At 40.3% G+C, this 19,496-nt stretch overlaps 1 protein-coding gene across 5 annotated transcripts in view; it reads right to left on the reverse strand.

Annotated features, from left to right (window-relative positions):
- The window catches only part of OXR1 (oxidation resistance 1), a 275,216-nt gene that overhangs the window by 128,513 nt on the left and 127,207 nt on the right, over positions 1–19,496 (reverse strand). For 3 of the 5 annotated variants that reach the window (XM_065832703.2, XM_071803861.1, XM_071803860.1), the window contains exon 3: positions 3,967–4,163. In XM_065832703.2, coding sequence (XP_065688775.1) covers positions 3,967–4,163 — 197 coding nt within the window. Of the gene's footprint in view, positions 1–3,966; positions 4,164–11,534; positions 11,701–19,496 lie in introns of all 5 variants that reach the window. The other 2 variants (XM_065832706.2, XM_071803859.1) reach the window with 1 other exon arrangement.

The raw sequence follows: 19,496 nt of genomic DNA on the forward strand, positions 1-19,496 counted from the left end.
CTGCCTGCTGAGCCTGCCATATGGAAGAGTTATTTCTTCCCCTCACTGACTCTCCATTTTCTGTTTCACTTCATCGGAGCACACAACTTGTTCCCCGTTGCCTATTCTTCACAGTTCTTCTCTCTCTTACCTACTTTCCCCTGACTTTTTAGAAAAGTGCATCTGCACCCATGAAGTTTGGGAAGTATCTGAGATGCAGTCTGTGGGAAAGATGAAATGCAAAATAAGGATCTTGTGGATAGCTCTCCAAAGTAGGAGCAGTGCTGGTGAAATTTTAAAATCTCTTGGAATTACCAGGGTATTCCTTTCTCATTACGTATTCAGCTTCAAAAGGTCCAAGGTAAATCTGTGTAAACCTAAGGTGACATAAAAAATAAAAATAATATTCTCATGTTACTGAGCATTTAGGAGCACAGACTGTTAAGACAATTGCCTGGATCTGCTACCGTAGCTGCAAGCATACACAAGCTGCTATAATTTGTTCTGCAAAGCATGTGTGTGCAAGGTAAATGCCCACGTCTTTGTGTCTCCAAAGCAGAGTAAGATTTATATAAAGATCTCAGAAGTCCTTTCTGCATAGTCAAATAAAAAACCCCATATTTTAAAAATCATTTTGATTTTACTTTTTCCATGAGTTGATAAAGTAAAGCTGGTTACACATTTCTTTATATACAATTTTAAGCTGCATGGCTATTAAAAACAATGGACAGCCATTAACAAATCCAGCTAGGCCTTAAAGTGAATAGGTAATGTGATGCTGACATCTACATTTGGAAAGATATAGACTGTCTATATGGACATGTCTATATAGAGATGTCATTCTTCTTTTACATATCCACATTTGAACCCAGTTCTCATAAAGTACTTCAAAGATCATGATAATTACTGAAAACAAGTTGTTAAGGAAAATGACAGTAACACAAAATATAATTGGCATTAGTTTGCTGAAGCTCCATTAGCAACTACCATGAACACCATCATTTGCCAATCTGGTCTGAGGTTAATGTAACAGAATACTAATTTTAAAAGGAAGAAAGCAAAGCCAGCTGAGAGCATTAGTTTTCTAACACATTTTCTTAATCAATTTATCACAGTAATGATTAGTTCACGTTGCTTGGTCTTGGACACAGATTGCTTTTAGTAAAGAGCAACACAAACAAAGGGCAAAGCAAGGTAAACTCTTGTGGAACTGTATTAGGTCAGCAACAGATCTAATGTGCTTCTTTAAGCTATTTAACAGCCAACTGTACACCAAACATCACTAGAATCCAGTATTTTCCTGTTTACAGTCCCAGGCCATTGCAGGTGTGTCAGCACATTCATCCTAAGAAAGTAACAAGCCATTTGATTCGACTTTGACTATTACAAATAGTTTTTGAGACAAATCATAGAAAATTACTTTTAAATCAAAGGGGTGATATAAATCACAACTTAAAGCATGCTGAAGTTGATGGGAGCTCTAAGAAGATAATTATAGTTTCTTTCAGGTTATCAAAGCTGTAGACTCAATATCAGAACAACTCAGTCAGTACAGTAAACATGTTCATCTAGTATCAGTACCGTGCTGTCCATGATCAAACCTTTTATTATCACAATATTCAGGAGCATGTGCCATTAAGCTTTTGTGAAGATACAGAGAAACTCTTCAACTTGCCTGTCAGAAAAATTCAAACATTGTGTAGTATTATTCCTTGTGATTTATGCAAGTCACATGAATAAGGTTGTATGTAGAAGAAGATAAAACTTATATGTCTCCCATACTGGTTCAGTCCGGCCAGGCCAGCTCATCCAGTATTCTGTACAAATATAACAGAAGATGATATTTAACAAAACATGCAAGCTTCATGGTTTGTTCCCCTCATACTTCCCCAGGGTCTACAAATGTTGTTCACAAATGTTAGTATCTGTTTGTGGGCAAGTTGCCCATGAGCACTGATGTCTATGGACACTCTGCCCATGTTCCAGCACGATATACAGAGGCTGTGGAGTATCCACCCCTGGAGATTGTCAAGATCCAGCAAGACAAAGCTTTGGCTGTTCTGATCTAGTGTTGGCTGAAGTCCCATATCAAACAGGACACCAGACTCTATAACCTTCAGAGGTCTTTTCCTGTCAAACAAAGTGCTGCACAATATTCAAACAAATTAATCAAATGTGTGAACAACACTCTACTGAGATTAGATGCTGAGCAACAAGTGTTAGACCTTGTGATCACTAGAAACACATCTAGGTTACCAGCCTTGACGGAGTTCTCATTATAAGGATTTTGTAAAGGTTCCCAACAGCAAATGCAGCAGAGTCAAATTTAACAAGCAGATAAATGCAAACCTGAGTATGTGCTTCCATACACAAGCTGTGTTTTGGGTAATCACAGAAGAATGTTCAACTATGGTCAATTTACCAATATTTTTTTTTAATACTGGGTTAGATTAAGAGCTCATTTGATGATAGGGTGGATTTCTACTTTCATTATTACTCTTATGCAAAACTCCCCCATTCTGTCCCCTGCTTTAGGTATGAAGCAATCTTGCCATAGTCACTTTGATAGTCACTTCAGATTATTTTGAGGAAGGAGGAGAAAAAAGCCACAAGTCAATATTTCTTAGAGAATGCCTTTTAAAGTAAAACACCATTCAAACACACTGATTTAACTATGTTCTGTCAGAAAACATGTTCTATACTGAAGTATAAAGCATTTCATTTAGAATGCTACTCTTACACATGATACTATAGAATCTTCTTTAAAGGATTATGCAATTTGGTATTTTTATAGTAAAATTTTAGACCTATTGTCCGTGATGCTAACAAACCCATTGATGCCTTTACTTTGCCTCATTTTTATTTAAGGTAGACAGGATTGAGTGATAATTGAAACTTCTATGAGTTTTCAGAAGGCAGTTGCACAGCCCATTTTGAATGAAGGGCATTAAAACAACACAAACACATACAATCATTCAGCACTTAAAATACAGGCTTCATTACTAAAATGCATAGACTGCTAATGCAGTTTCCTTCTTTAAAAACAACATAATTTATGATGACAGCTAACTTCAAGGGTTCAGACGTAACACAATGAAAGATGTTTAAGTCAACATATTTTTCTCCACCTTTTAGACAAGTAAAAACACATGAATAGATATCTTGGAACAGAAGAAATGATCACATTTTACTGCAATAATTCAACACCACACAAACCAACAATTAAAAGCTGTAACTTCTTTTCCTTAAATGTACTGTCATCTTGTCTCTTCAAAGAACAGCATTAGCACCCATCCCTCTTATTTGTACCACTCCCATTAGCACCTCCGCTATTGAACCCAGCACAAACACTACAAGGCCACTCTCCACTCAGTTTTAATCAGGTGGGAAGCAAAATATTGCCAAAGGAATCAGTCAGGCCCGTCCCAAAACAATTTATGGGAAAGCAAGTTATGAAACACCTTCTAGGGTTCCTAAGATGGTTTTGTAAGAAACACGTAGATGCTGAAATCCCAGAAGAATATCCAGAAAACCAAAACATTCAGAAAAAGATATCCAGAAACCTCCCTAGTTAATCGTATACACTCAGTAGGCCTCCTCCCTTTCCAAACTGGAAATCTTTTCTAACCAAGAGCTTCTAAACAACCTCTGCCAAAACTTTGGTGCAAGCTGCTGTCAAAGGCAGTTATATTATTCCTATATCTGTCCTCCCAAAATTGCTTTTATGCTTCCTTCAATACTTGTCCTTAAGAAATTACAACAATTGAAAAAAAAAGGCAGAAGAAGGAATTCTTGTAAACAGTGCAAGATAAATAAAGCAAGTTAATTCTTCAGGGTAGTTTGACATCAGCACTAAGATACAACATCTTAACAATGCCAGTTGTGGCCAAGAGCAATTAACCAAAAAATATAATACAAATAAACACAGAGAAAGATCTTGCCTTTTTAGTAAGTATATTTTACTTTTTCTTTTGAAAGAAAACTCACCAATGGTGTAGTATCTCTTCAATTCACTCCTCCGTGGATTGCGCCTTTGGGTGTTCGCGGTGTTGTTCTGTTCCTCCTCAGAAGTAGCTGTCTTCGTGGCAAGAGGAGATATAGTGGGCTGAGGTGTCTGAGCTTCAGCTGCCACTGGGTTGCATCCTGGCCCACTAATATCCACTGACTGGGACTTTTTCTTTAATCTAAAGGCAATTTAAGGCAGTGAGGTATTATTAAACATCATTCTATAAATAGATTTTGTATAGAGTAACAGCAATATATTCACTGTACAACAATTCATGCATATTGCAGCAGAACACAGAACAGCAGTAATACATTAGGCCTTATATTAATTTCCCCTTTCAGCTCCTGCTAAATCAGTTACAGCACTTCCATCTCACGTGTAGCTACAAATGATAAACTGCCCTCAGATCAGCCTAATCTATCCCTAATCTATTTCAGAGAAGATGAGCTGCCAACAATTAACCTATCATCAAGTTGCCTGGCTAAAGTTTCCACAGATAAGGGAAGTACAAAGAAATTAAATCATTTGCACAAAGTTGCTGAAAGCCTCAAGAGAAAAGAACTGACTTCAAATATTCTGAATTCAGACACGGCTGTACAACTGCATTTCTCGTTCTGCAACAGTTTCAACCATTTTGTGCACTGCAACAGCACAGACAGAGGAAAATAAATTCTCTGTCCTGCAGAAATCAGTGTTACTCAGCTCGTTAGCAGCATCCAAGTCGAGTACAACTTACTAACCACTACTCTCTGAGCCTGACCATCCAACCAGTTTTCTACCCACCTAGTTGTCCACAGTTCCAGACATAACATCATAATTTGTGTAGAAATATTGTGGCAGTGTCAAAAGTCTTACTAAAGTCAAGGCAAATTACACGATCGCTCTCCACACCTCTTCCCATCTAGTCATTTTATCAGAGTTCTGTGGGAATGAGACTCAGAAAAACTACCAAATCCTACTTCAGAGTGGTGCTGAGTACACTCTCATCATTCAGTCACTGTAGTTCTGGTATCTATCTCTAATCACATAAATGTTATTATTCTACTAGAGTTATTGAATAGGGACAAATGCTCTGTTATAGTAAGGCTCACTACATACACACTGGGTTTTCAAGACTTTTCTTAAATTCTCTGTAAATGTATATAGCTGACTACATGATTTGCTCCTGCAAATAAAAGAGGTTTATGGTGAGATGTTTATGGTTTGTGGTGAGATATTGATTTGAGATGAACAGATCATAATAATTCTGAAATTCTGAAGCAAGTTAAGTAAAATGACAAAATTCTGTAATGCCAAATGATAATTTTATTAGGGTAACAATTTAATGCTAAGCAGCCTCCCTCGTAACTCTGGGCTTCCTTACCTTTAAAATATTTTCTCCATGTATTGGTTGCAATTAAACAGCAAGGATTCCTGCACTGATAATTAAATATGCTAGTTTAACAGAATAACTGATTAAACACGGCAATAATAATTACTGCTGTTAGTAGACTGGAAAATCTTCAAGTCATGACCAAGCTCTCTAAGATATATTAAAGTATCAAAGTGTATGCAGAATTTAATGAATGAGACTGTGATGGTGAAATTACTATACTTATACGGGGTATTGCTAGTCCAGGGAAAGGACTGGCAGTTAGAAAGTCAGCAGTTGGAAATGAACTCTTCTATGTGGTCAAATGAGAAAGACTACTTCCACTTTAACTTCTTCCCAGTGCGGTCCAGGGTGCCCCGTATCTGAAGAAACGCTCCTCAGCTCCAGTGCCTGCGCACAAACAGGAGGGGATGACAGGGACCCTCATCCCTCCAGCAGATATGAAAGGCTGTACCATGTCAGAGCAGATGTTCATCCAGATGAGCATCTTGTCTCCAACAGCTCCATCAACAGAAAGAGTACGGGCAAGTGCACAGTGCTACCTTCCCCAGGATATCCTTCCACCCTCCAGCAAACTTCGTTTTCCAGGCTTCCTGAGTCAGACAATGCACCTTTTTTAGCTCTTGGACTTATTTTTCTTGGTTTGTCCTTGATTACGCCTGAACTCATCTAAACTTCTGATACAGGCAGCATCCTGCCACGGCAGGTTCCAGTTTAACTACGCACTGTGTTCATTTCAGCGCGCAGTAGCCACAGTAGTTTATTGTAATGACTAGTAAGAGTGGCATTGCGAGTAACAGTGAACAACTACTCCATATATACCAGCTTTACTTTGAGGATCTTGATCAATGGTCTCATACATGGAGTCTGTGGGGACACCAGCCCAAACAGCTTGGGATGAACTAACTGAATACTTCTATGAATATTGATACATATAAAAATCAATATAAGACTGGGCAGGGCATCTTCTTGGAGTAAACATGGTGTGAGAAGAAAAGAAAGCTCTGTTGTTTGAAATGATGCTCCAGAAATGGAGACCTTGTTTGGAGCAGTTCTAGCTTTAAGCCTACAACTAGTCAAATGTATTTATCTAAAACGGCAGCTGGAATATTTCATTGACTCACTAACAATGAAATGGTGTTCCCTTATGATGCTCAATTCTGCTATATTGTTGAATATGCCATATTTTAGGTGATATAAAAAGTCCCTATGATTCCTTATCACTTGAAACCTTTGTAGATTTAAAGGATGACTTCGGGGAAGAAAACCACTAGTTTTCAGAAGTAATACTCTACTTCAGACCAAAGCTTCCGTTGTGATTACAGTGTCTTCCTTCTGTGTTGTGCGAAATAGTTGTGGGCAAAGAAGCTCCAACGTGTTTAGTAACTCCATAATTTCAAACCAAGGCAAGTGAGGCCTGAAGCTCAATAAATGTACATTTGTCTTGCATTATGCATTTCTGTGCTCTGCCCAGAGGAAAACAGAGAGCAGATGAGTTAAAATAAATTATACAAATTGAAAATTACCATTATGATTTATATTCTCAACTATATTATGAACATATTCTTCCCCAGCAAGGCTGTTTGAAGGACAGTGCAATTAATAAAGCTGTGAATTACAGTGTGAGGATAATTAATGAAATATCTTGCTGCACTGTAGGGAATACCAGATTGTTGTCACAAATACACTGTGTCTATTCTTCTAGAATCACATAGGATTAAATGGATAACACCTGCCATCTGAGCAGCAAAAATGTCACAGGGCCTTTTTCAGGGGACTTACGATTAATAAAAGACTGTGTTGAAATGCCTATAGCAAATCAATGTGAAAGAAGTTATCTACTCTTTCAATCCAGAATAACTTAAATGTAAGAGTTCCAGAGTCATAGGTACTTAAGTACTAAAGAACAGGAGCATGAAAGACAAGCATGTGCACATAGCATTGTCAAACGGTTATTAAGAGACCATGATGACAGTGCTTTTGCTGCCAGGAAAGAGATACACAGGATCTGAATTAATCCAGACTCTGCCATAACAAGGTCAGCTGAGTAGGACACAGATTCAACTAAGAAAGCAACTTTATACAAATGACCTGACAAAAGAAAGCAACTTACTCAGATGCATCTTCCTCCAGCCCACCTGAGCTGTAATTGATCAGTCATGACTGTCAAACAGTTTAAAAAAGACATGGCAGCCTTTAAACTGCATCTTCACTAGACCACCACATCTTGCAAAGAAAGCCTGAGTTCTGTGTATGTTTTGAAGCCAAAGGAAGGAATTATTTGTAAGCCTGACCCTTTTCCAATGCCCTGTTTTATTACTAGCTTTGTGTTGTGCTGGGTTTTGGTGGCAGTGGGTTTTTGTTTGCTTTAGGGGCGTGGGGGTGGGGTGGAGGTTTGCTTGTTTATTTTAATATTAAAGCAGCACAGTCAGGCTTATTCTCTGACAGAAAGAAATCTGAACGTGAAATGCCTTGGGATCACATTCCTTGCTCTTGCTTTGTTTCAGGCTGTCTGCTTCTAGAAAAATAAAATAAAGGTCTGGTAAATAATGTGCCTAAGCTTTTTCATCGTTCACTCTATGTGTTCTGTAGCAGCCTTCAACTAACTTTTCAAGAACAGGCAACACAAGTCTTCCAGTGTCACCTGGTGTGACCCGCAATGAGGCTGGTGCAGCCAGCCAGCAGCCAGCGTGCCAGCCAGGACTGCAAAGGCAGCACCGCACTAGGCAGACTTGGAAATGCACACCTGATAGCAAGGACAGAGTCCTGACTTGACTGAGATCTGAAGTAGAATGGGCAAAAATGTTCTTTCTCTACAGCTATCCTCAAGCTACAGGAGTTACAGAGGAGGCAAAACCATGCAGCAAAACCAAACCAAACCAAACTCCACACACACAAAGAAAATCTGCAGCCTTTGACAAGTGTGAAATGCCAAGCTGGTCACTGCTGTTGTCTTCTGGCTACTTGTGGCTTCTGTGAAATATGGTTGTGCTCTCACTTGGATGTTAAGACAGGCACCTTCACAGCAAAAGCAGTAACTTCAGAGGAGAGGCTAACATGGAATCACTAAAAACCTCCAATTATTGACAAATAATTGAGGCAGCCCATCCTGGGTCAAAGATCAAGTAGGGCCAGAGGAGGGTTTATTCAGCTGCTGGTTGGATCTGGAAATGCCTTGTTCGCCTGGAGCATGGCTGAGCAGCACCTTCATTTTAGGTAACCCTGTCCAAACACACATTTCACACACCTGTTTGTGTAATTCAATTTCACTATTGCTAATAACTCATTAAACCCCCATTTGCTGCATTTATATCTCACTGTATTTTAACAGAGCAGATGTTGCACACCCCAGTAACTCCACACATCCGAGTTGTCCTACACAGTCACTCCTTGGTGCCTCTAACCTACCAAACCGAGGCACAAAGCCCAGATCTGCCTCTCAGCATCCTGCCAGTTACCAACCACAGAGGATCTGCTTATTTAGCTAATCCAGGAGGAATGTGCATCTCCAAACTGTGTGATATTACTTCCCTGGAGGTAGATAACACTGTCCAGCCCTTGAACTTGTGGGTTATTTCTCTTCCCATCCCCAGCATAAAACTGCAAAATTTTCTACTGCATCTTAGAAACAACCGAACAGATGGTTCCAGCTTTCACCTCCTCCTGACGGGCTGGCACCCCGTGCTCCCCAGCAGCACCTCCCAGGAACGGGTCACTTTGAATGGATGCTTACCATTTCCCTCAAAAAGAAAATGTGTTTGGGAGGTCGAGTGTTCAGGCATTGACCACCAAGTGCTCTGGGCAGTCTGTACCTATGGGAAGTCCTGAAATCCTAGGGCTAATGAATTTGCTGGAAAGTCAGCTATAGATTTTCAGAGGATTAGGATTTCATCCCTGACATTCACTATCACAAACCTCTTCAGTTCCTAATACACTCCATGCACTTTTTCATGTTACAATCGCAATCTGAATTTTTTATAAAGCAGCATGGAAAAAAATAAAGCATTGTTCTCTAAACAGACCTTGAAAACCCCTAAAACAAGCATGGCTGGCAGTGAAGTCCAAAAGAAAAGAAAAAAGCATTTAAACCATTCATGGTGGAAACAAACAAGCATAGGAGGCATCCCAGGGGCTGGGAATCTGTAGAATTTGATCTTTGTGGATTTCCAAGTAAAAATCCCTTACTGCAACAAAGATTTGGAGGAGAGCCTAGTTCATTCTTCTCTACTGAATACAAAAAAAACCCCACCCTTGTGCCCCTTGTCACTATCTCAGAGATTTTACTACACAGTTAATAGGAGAAGCAAAATCATTCATTTGAAGAGTGATGCTTATTCTTCAGAGATGCAGTTAGTATTTTTGAATGCCCAGAAGAGCTTGTTACAGATTTGATTTATTTGTTGCAAGAAATGCGATTTAAACCAATGTCAACAGCTAGGATTTTTCTCATTCTGGAAAAGAAAAAGTAAACTTTGTTTTCAACACAGCACTGTGAAGGCCTGGCACCTTAAATGAAGGAGAAGGCCTAACCCTCCAGCATCTGCACAGGCTACCCCCAAAATTTACTTTATTCCCCTGTGGATACACTGCCCCCACCACCCTCCACACAAATCTGCAATTGCCCAATGCTGACATTTTTCGGCTGTTGTGGCAATTTGGAGGGATCAGGTCAAAGGCCCGTGATCTGCAATCAGGCTCCGTTTCCCGCCTGAGGCTTCCTGGGCACCTGTGCAGCGAGAGGCAATGCCATGGACGGCTGCTGGAAAATCTTTTGTTTCATGCTCTTGAATACCACCTGCAGCTCTGGCCACCCCCTCCCAAAAAGAAGACAGCAGGATTAGACCGATGCAGACAAAAAACACCTGTGATGATGACGAGCTGGTTCCTCACAGGGTGAGAGGAAACAGACTGCGGGAAGGAGCCGCCACCGAGGGCCCAGCACAGGGACCTCTGCAGCCACCAGCAATGGGAGAGTGGCAAATGGTTTTACATCGTGGGACAAGCACCAAATCAAGGCAAGCAGCAAGTATGGAATAAACACCAAGAAGTACTTCTTTGAACGGTATATAATCACACGACGGAAATAATTTTTCAGGCGAGGAGTATTGCTCGGCACAAAAAAGAATGACATGAGTCAGGCAGAAAACATCCATGAGGGGCTGTGGAGCATGCAGGTACTTCAGCAAAAAAATGCCTTGAGCCAAGAATCACTGGAACACAGAGGGGTTTCACAGGGAAAGAGCCACTCAATGCATGCTCTGTCTCTCCTGTTATCCCTAAGTATCCACTACTATGTAAGTACTACGCACAACTGAGTACAACATACTTGCAATTCAAATCTGAATTAGTCATGAATTTCAGATGGAAACAAAAGCAACCACTACAAAGCAGCTAGAAAATAGAACACTACTAAAATTGATGTCTGTCAGAAAACACACAAACACAAACCCACAGAAAAGTCATTCAGACAGTCACTTCCCATGTTGATCATGCAGCAGTTTTCTGATAATGCGAGCAGCTTATGAGACCATTTGACAGCAGAAAACCAGAACAAGATGACCTTCACATGGGTGGTGTTATGAAAGGATTAGGAATGAATTCACACCCACACAGCCCAAAAAGCAATTCAAAGCGGCAGGTATGCATCAACAAGGCAACATTCAGCCCAGCCTCAGGAGAGAGAACAGTGCAGGCACAAGAGCTATGTGCAAAACAACAGTGGCATTTCAATGTCATATTTTGCTCTATACCTCCAGCACATGTACTTGAGCTTGTAGAGCAAGCACACCAAATATTCTTTTTTGTTCCTTTACACACAGTACCAAAAATTACTGTGCAAATTAAAGACACAACAATCGTTAATTGTCAGAGTACCAGAAAGTACACCAAAACCACCCTCTCTCCAGTTCCCATTCATCCTGATGGAAGTGGTCCCAGCACATGCACGAAAACCACCACCATCCCTCAACCCATAAGAAAAGACAATGCCAAACCAGAAGTTTCCACCAGGCTTCAGAAGAAAAAATAAAGACCATCTAAATGGTTGAAAAATTGGTTTTGTGATGTGTGGAACAGGGAACCCACACACCCTTTTAACAAGATCTACTGACAACACTGGCACCTCAGGTTTTTCAAGGGCACATCACAGAATAAAGACTTACAAAAATCAACACAAACCTTGTGATTATTCCTGGGAGCATGACAGCACTGCTACAGGTAAACCCTTGGAGGACCATTTACAGAAGGCATATAGATTGGTTGCTGCCAGGCTACATCCATGAACTCCAAGCGGGAGAATCCAGAATCCACTTGTGGTTCAGGTGTGAGAAGACATTCTCACTGCCTGGGAGAGAAGCGTTAGTGAGTCCATGGGCAAAGGAGTCAGAGTGCTCTGCACACCACAGATGGGCCTGGAGATGCACACTCACAGCAGGATGAGCCATGGCAGAAGTGGAGAGGGAGGTGACAGTGATGATGATGATGATGGAAAGGAAGATGGTAGCAGTCACGCTAAACACATAATGTAACCCAGATAGTCACAGCATATACAATTCATTCTTTTTTTTTTTTTTTTTTCCCTGCCTGAGCTTTTGTAAGGATTAAGAGCTCAAGATCATATGGCTTCGCCATGGCTGTATAGTATTTTACAGCTGCTTCACATGGTGCAAATAATACGCTCTGCAACTAGGGTATGTGTTTTGTCAGGGATGATAATTTCTTGATCATTTCTTTCAGAATTTTGAGAAGGTGGGTTGCAATGCTGTACTATTTGCTGACAGTTATCTTGATTCTGGACATATTTTAGAAGCAATGTGTAAAGTAAATTACTGTTTTGAAACTTGCTATTTTGTTAATAGCTGCTATACTGTTATTTAAAAAACTCCCACTAGTTCCATTTTCACAAAAGCTCTTCTAATGTTTTATGCAAATCTACTTTAGTACAATTTGCATGGGTCTTGAAATTTCCAGCTCTGTCATACTCAGCACAGAAAAATTTTGCATAATGGTTTTAAGGTGACGATAATTTCTACTTCATTCTTATTTGTCTCATTAATGCTGTAGCATTGTATCTCTAGTAACTTTATTTATAAGGATGGATTATATTAAACCAAACTATTTTAAGGCTATATCACTAAGGAAAGTCTTTATTTCACCTGATTAGAAAAAGCTATTTCTGAAAGCTCTTTATTATAGACTATATAACCAGCACCCAGATCCTATTCCCCTGATAATTACTGCGAGATTTTCACATATGCTATATTATGCAGGACCACATCCTATATTATCATCTTCTCTCTCCCAAACACTGAATTCAGAGTTTTCAAAGGCAGGTGTAGCTGGTGGCCTGGGAGCTGCATGGAATACCTTGAGACATATGGAAAACCACACCTACAATGAAGCCATATAAACTTGTAGCATTTTTCCATGTAATTAACTTTGTCATAATATCAACTATTTTCTGTGCTAAGTGCGAGTAATTTATACATCAACAAAGCTGTTTTATCCATAGCCTTTAATTTAGGCAACTGCATTTACATTTCTGATTCCAACCCTAGGCTTGACTGTTTTCTGAGTTGTTTACAAGTCAGCTCCAATATCCTCGGGCACTTCCTGTTCCTGAGATTGCTACATTATATGCAGTCATAACATGCATACATTCATGTAGTCAATTTTGGAAGCAAAAGGGCCTTTAACTTCTTAAAGAGATGGCAGAGGAGGTTGGAAGTTATGATGCTCTTACAGTACCACAGATCTGTGTGTTCCAGTTCTACCTTCTCAACAAATAAGCATCAGCACAGCAGGCACCTGCAGCTCAGGTTTGAAGAACTTGCTGTGGTTATGTTTGTCCTAAGATACGGAAATGCAAATCTGCACATTCTTCTGCCTTGTCCACTAGGTCATACAAATTGAAATGTACACAGTGAAACAACTTAAAGACTCCTTTCAAAATATAAAACCGATTTATACATCATTATTAACTTTATTCCACAAGACCTACATGAGATAAGACATTCTGATCTCACCACCAAAAATTCAGTGAGTTGTAAAGGTATTTTATGAAAGGTAAAAAGATGATCAATAAACACTGGGTGAGATGCAGCCAGGAGCATCTCAGCCCAGGCAGATGCAACAACCCATGGGCTGCAGTGCCTCCAGGCAGGTGGGGACCTTCTGGTCTGGCCTTCCTCCTGCAGCTGGGCAGCCTGACCATGACATGCCCTGTCATGTTGCACAGTGCGGCTCGTCAGAAGTGAATGCCAGCCCTGGGACCAGAGGTGCAGCAAGCAAGAACATCTTCAGTCTGAGCATTAGGACGTGCCAAGACCACACTTGTGATCTGCCACCAGATCATGGGGCTGAGGAGGGGGTTCAGCCCAGGGCAGAAGACACAAAGACATACCACAGATGGTCATCCAAACTCCCCTCACGCTCTTTCCCAAACAGAGCCTCCCCTCCTCTTCCTAGAGCAACAAGACTCATCCTCACCCTGAGGTTCGCAGTGCCCTTTGGGCACAGCAATCTGCTTCCCACCCAGTGTGGGGACTACGGCGCTGCACAGGAAAAGCCATTATCGCTGCTTCACTTTTCTAAGAACAAGGCACAGCACATTACACAGATGTTGGGACTGAAAAAATACCTATTACCTAGAAGTCTTTGGAAGCAACCACCTGTCTTCACAGAATACAGGTTGATGACAAGACTGGACAAAGACTTAAACCATAAGCCAAACAGGCAACTAAGCTATCCCATTGGTACAAATACCACGTCTTCATAGTGTTGCAATATAGGTTAGCCTTGAAACAAAGATTATGTATATTTTCAATGTGTGCATAATATATTATCCTGTAAGTCCTCACAGGACAAAAAGCAGCCATCATAAAATGAAGCAATTAGCACCAACTCAAAGGGCAGACTCTCATTGCAGTGAAGAGAGAGACAAAAGCTATTCCTTGAGGAGACTAAACCATCTTGCATTTCTCCTTGCTAGGAACATAAATCGGTTCTCAGAGTGCTCTGCAGGATATAATAATGTTGGATAAATCTCTGTGGAAGCACCTAACTTGTCAAAGGCAAGCCAGAAACTAGGCAAAATTTGAAATCTTTCACCATCATACATAAAGAAGAATGGATGTTGTGCCTTTCAACTCATGCATAACTCAAGTATTTTGAATAGTAAGTAAAATTTTAGCATTTTAATGAAATGTGCAGAAAATTTATAGATTGTATAAAATGAGCTTTATATTGGTTGGCTGTTTTGACTATTACTAGATATATTCTCTACACCCTCCAGTGAAAACATGTTCATCTAAGCTACTTTTTCTTTAGGGAGTTTCACTGAGCATTAGCCATGCAGGTTTGAGAAAGTGCTTGTCTTGTTCTTTTTGCCTTTCTGATTCACAAATCAGGTCGGCCAAGCTTATACCAGATGGGAGAGAAACATCTTCCAGGATCCAGGAATATTTTGTACTTAAACAAGACTAAGTTATCCTCCTATCCTTCTGGCAGGAGACCCTCTTGCTCTAAGTATTCACCCCCAACTAACCCCAACCAGCTTTCTCTTTTCCCACGGAGTCGGTAACAGGTCAAAGCCAGTACCAGTGTTTCCTCCTGAGCTCCCAGAACAGCCCAGAGCACGGACTGGGGCTGCTAGCCCATGCCCTATGCAGCCACACAGTAGATGGAGACCCAGAGTCTTGTTAAGGTCCCATCAGACACAATTAGTAAATTAGAAGTCTGTTAATTGCCTATATTGGGAAAACGCTGTCTCAAGCATCTACATTTTCATGTCTTGTCATCTCAAAAAGTAAGCAACGGCACTTGATAGGCTGATTAATAACAGGTTGTACTAACAGAATCTATATATAAAGGAGAAACATTTGAACAGATAGGTTGTGAAATAGTGCCTACTTATTTAAAAAGAAACAGAAAACCCACACAACTGTTTGGTTTCTCAGCCCTGTGATAGTAGGAGGAACATTTTTAACAACTTCTAACTTTGTGCCCACAAGAGTATAAAGGTTGTAAAGACATTTCTTTAAAGTCTTCACCCACAGCACTGACTATGCACCGCCGTGGTGGCAGAAGGGACCGCACACCGGGAAGCTCTGTGGGACACAGCAGCAGGAGCTGCAGGAGTGAGAAGCAGGGCATGAGCATCCCCAAGAGAGAATGAAGTGGCTCAGGTAAGCACAGAGATTATGTTCAACCTGAACACAAGCAAACATATTCTGGGGAAAAGAAACTATGAAAAAAAAGGAAAAAGAAAGCCCTTCAGAACATGAAAGTTTTTTATATTATGAGAATATTTGAGATTTCAACAGTAGTTTCAACATCCCCTAACCGTGGGGACAGAAAATAAATGTAACACAATCACAGCGAAAATTCTCACTCTTGGTAAATTCTAGGTCTGCAGAGCTATAACCAGAAGGCACTGCTGGTATCTATCCTATGCTAAGCGTATATTTTTTATTTGGATATTGGCTTGCAGTGGACAATGCCTATAAACTTAATCAAGGCCATTAAGGTTCTCTTCATTCCCATCAGGGCAGTTTTCTCCTCATGTTGGCTTTTGTTTTAAACTAAGAATTAAGACAGCCAATTTCTTTTTTCAAGTTTCCTTACAAATGAAATTCCCTTTTGCCTCTTAAGATGACTTAGTCCTGCGTCATTTCAGGTCCTCCACTGTAATCCTCTTTTCTGCTCCCATTACTAAGGCACTGTGCATTTATGACCTAATGATCAAAGAATATTGCTGGCTGCTCGAAGCCACTAGCAATTTAGGTTGGTGCAAAAGAAACTGCAGTTTTTGCATTGTTGAAATTCACTGTTTGATATTGGAATACATTCTTAAATAAATGTGGTTATGTTATACATAATTTTAATGTGCTTTTCTCGCTTTGTCGGGTTTTTTTTGCTAGTGACTTATTGCTGGCTGTTTATCTTATATTTATTTCAGACTACGGAAATTATGTTAGACAAAAAGCAAACTAAAGCTTTTTCTTATTCAAGTTCAAAATGGGTCATAAAGCAGCAGAGACAACTCACAACATCAACAACGCATTTGTCCCAGGAACTGCTGATGAACATACAGTGCAGTTCAAAAAGTTTCGCAAAGGAGACAAGAGCCTTGAAGATGAGGAGTATAGTGACCGGCCATTGGAAGTTGACAACAACCAGTTGAGAGCAATTATCAAAGCTGATCCTCTTACAGCTACACGAGAAGTTGCTGAAGAACTCAACACCAACCATTCTATGGTCATTTGGCATTTGAAGCAAATTGGAAAGGTGACAAAGCTTGATAGGTGGGTGCATCATAAGCTCAACTGAAAACGAAAAAAATGGTAATTTTGAAGTGTCATCTTCTGTTCTTCTACACAACCACAATGAACCATTCCTCCATTGGATTGTGATGTGCAACCAAAAGTGGGTTTTATATGACAGCCAGTAATGACCAGCTCATTGGCTGGACCAAGAAGAACCTCAAAAGCATTTCCCAAAGCCAAACTTGCATCAAAAAGTCATGGTCACTGTTTGGTGGTCTGCTGCCAGTCTGATCCACTCCAGCTTTCTGAATCCCTGCAAAACCATGAGATCTGAGAAGCATGCTCAGCAAATCGATGAGATGCACTGAAATCTGCACCATCTGCAGCCAGCATCAGTCAACAGAAACGGCCCAATTCTTCTCCACGACAATGCCCAACTGCATGTTTCACAACCAGTGCTTCAAAAGTTGAACGAATTGGGCTATGAAGTGTTGCCTCATCCACCATATTCACCTGGTCTCTCACCAACCAGCTGCCATTTCTTCAAGCATCTCAACAACTTTTTGCAGAGAAAATGCTTCCACAGCCAGTAAAATGCTTTCCAAGAGTTCACTGAATCATGAAGTACTGATTTTACACTACAGGAGTAAACAAACTTATTTCTTGTTGGCAAAAATGTGTTGACTGTAATGGTTCCTACTTTGATTAATAAAGATGTGTTTGAGCAGTTATGGTGATTTAAAATTCATGGTCCAAAACCACAATTACTTTTGGACCAACCTATAGCAGATTTACACTATTTTAGAATAGTGTCTTTAATAAAAGTGTCCACATTCATTTTGACTTCTGCTGTTTACTCAAAGTGAAGGCATTTCTAGACCACACAAAATGTTGCCGCCAACAAGATCTCTTGCTGGACAAGGCAGCAAGTCCCCTGAATGCCTTGTCCATGCACAGAGCCACGAGCTTCAAGCAGACAGGATGTCATTCCACTTACAAACATGACAGATAAAATATATTTAGCACAATAGTTACATTCTTCAGTTCACAGAAAGATGTAGGACTCTCAACAAGTGTGTGTTTTAAAAGATTTACACTTTAAAAAATATTTAAATAACTAAGGATATTTTTCAATCTTTCCTATCATAAATATATATACCCTGTTCCTATACCACACAGAAAAATTTCAACATTAGGAAAGGAAATGGCCTAAGAAAGGGAGTCTCTTATTCTATATCCATAGTAATTATATCAATAAATATTGAAAAAGTTTTTTAAAATGCAGCGAAGTTCATTTTGTTTGGTGCAGACTGAAGGCTTCTAATTTTAAGTTGGCTGTTTAATAAACCCACACTGACATCAAGTACTGCAGTTATCAAGTTCGTCAGTATTTTTGCAGAAGCTGAACTTTGTTCTGACAGGTGTTGCCAGTCAATTAAATTAATATAGAGAGCAGCATGATGCAGTGTGTTACTGCTCAGCCTTTAATAAACCAGCTGTGTATTTCTGAGTCTCTTCCAGCTTCCCGACAGGGCCCTGATTCAGCAGCATCCTTAGGTCCCTGCCTGATGCCGAGACCAGCAGCAGGACGGCTTGGCCATCTCCAGCCTGGGAAGGAGGTGACCACTATCGCACAGCATGGCTTATCAACAGATAGGTCCAACTCCTTTTTTTTTTTTTTTTTTAAACTTGTTCAATGTAAATCTCTAGCTGTCAATTTAAATGTTAATAATCAAATGAAAGATCAGATTTGCAGGAATTAAGGCTCCTGGACTCTTTTCAGCATCCTGGTGCAGCAGAACCACACTTCCTGAACTAGCTGTGGAGGCAGGTCACAGCTTGCTCAGGACCAGTCATCTTAATAGGCATATGTATGTGTTGAGAGACAAGAGGAGACAGCTAGCATCCTTCCATAGAGTTACTGCTCAAGATGCTACACTGTAAAAACACTTAAAGAGCAAAACTCTTCATGCAGTGGCCATCAGCTGCTGCTGCTCGAGTTGCAGCTCACACCTGGATACCCTGTGCAGACCCTGACCACCACTTATTTCTCTTTTTCCTTCTGCAGCTGGGACTTACAGGCAGCACACGATAATACTGAGATTTAAGAAGACATTGTAAAACCATTATTCAGCTTCATGCCAAAGTAAAGACATGCCCTCACCAGCAGAAAATAATGACCTTTCCTTTGAATCACCATTTACATTTATGCCTGTGACAAGCAACAATCTTTTCCTGATTTTTTTTTTTTCCACTCACAATGACACAAAATACAGTTGGATAAGCATAGAAGCAAGAGATTGTAGAACACAGCTGCCCTGCGGAGTTTTCTATTATTATTTTTAAATCGATAAGTTCAGGGAACAGAATTGCTATAAGCACTGCAATACACCCACTACCAGACACTAGCAATCTATAGGCATCATAGTAAATTATTTAAAGAAGAATCCAATCAAAAAGCACTATACTGTGGCTTTCCAAGGCACAGTGAGTTATTTTTTTTTCCTCTTACACCTGAACAAAGAGCACCTCAAGGCTGGTCTGACATTGCCAGGTTCAGATGCCCATGATCAGACATAAGCCTCAACAGGCAGCTGAACAGGGGAGGTAGGGAAGATGAGGAGCTAGTGGCTGATAGGAGGAAATAGAGAAGCCAAGGACAAATTTAAACACAGTCAGAAGCGATCTAAAACAGAGCCCAGAAGACAAATGAGGCCACAGCATGTTAAATGAGGCAAGTGAGTTTGGAAACATTTATGCATTTAGCTTCCTAACTAGAGCCCAGCACCAAGGCAGAACTGTCAGGCAACCACCTGATCAGAATTTGTAAGAAAACAGCATACAAGCTGTAACACAGAAGCTGCATTTAGATGCA

Source organism: Patagioenas fasciata, chromosome 2 (assembly GCF_037038585.1).
Source record: "Patagioenas fasciata isolate bPatFas1 chromosome 2, bPatFas1.hap1, whole genome shotgun sequence".
In the NCBI taxonomy this organism is placed as follows: Eukaryota; Metazoa; Chordata; class Aves; order Columbiformes; family Columbidae; genus Patagioenas; species Patagioenas fasciata.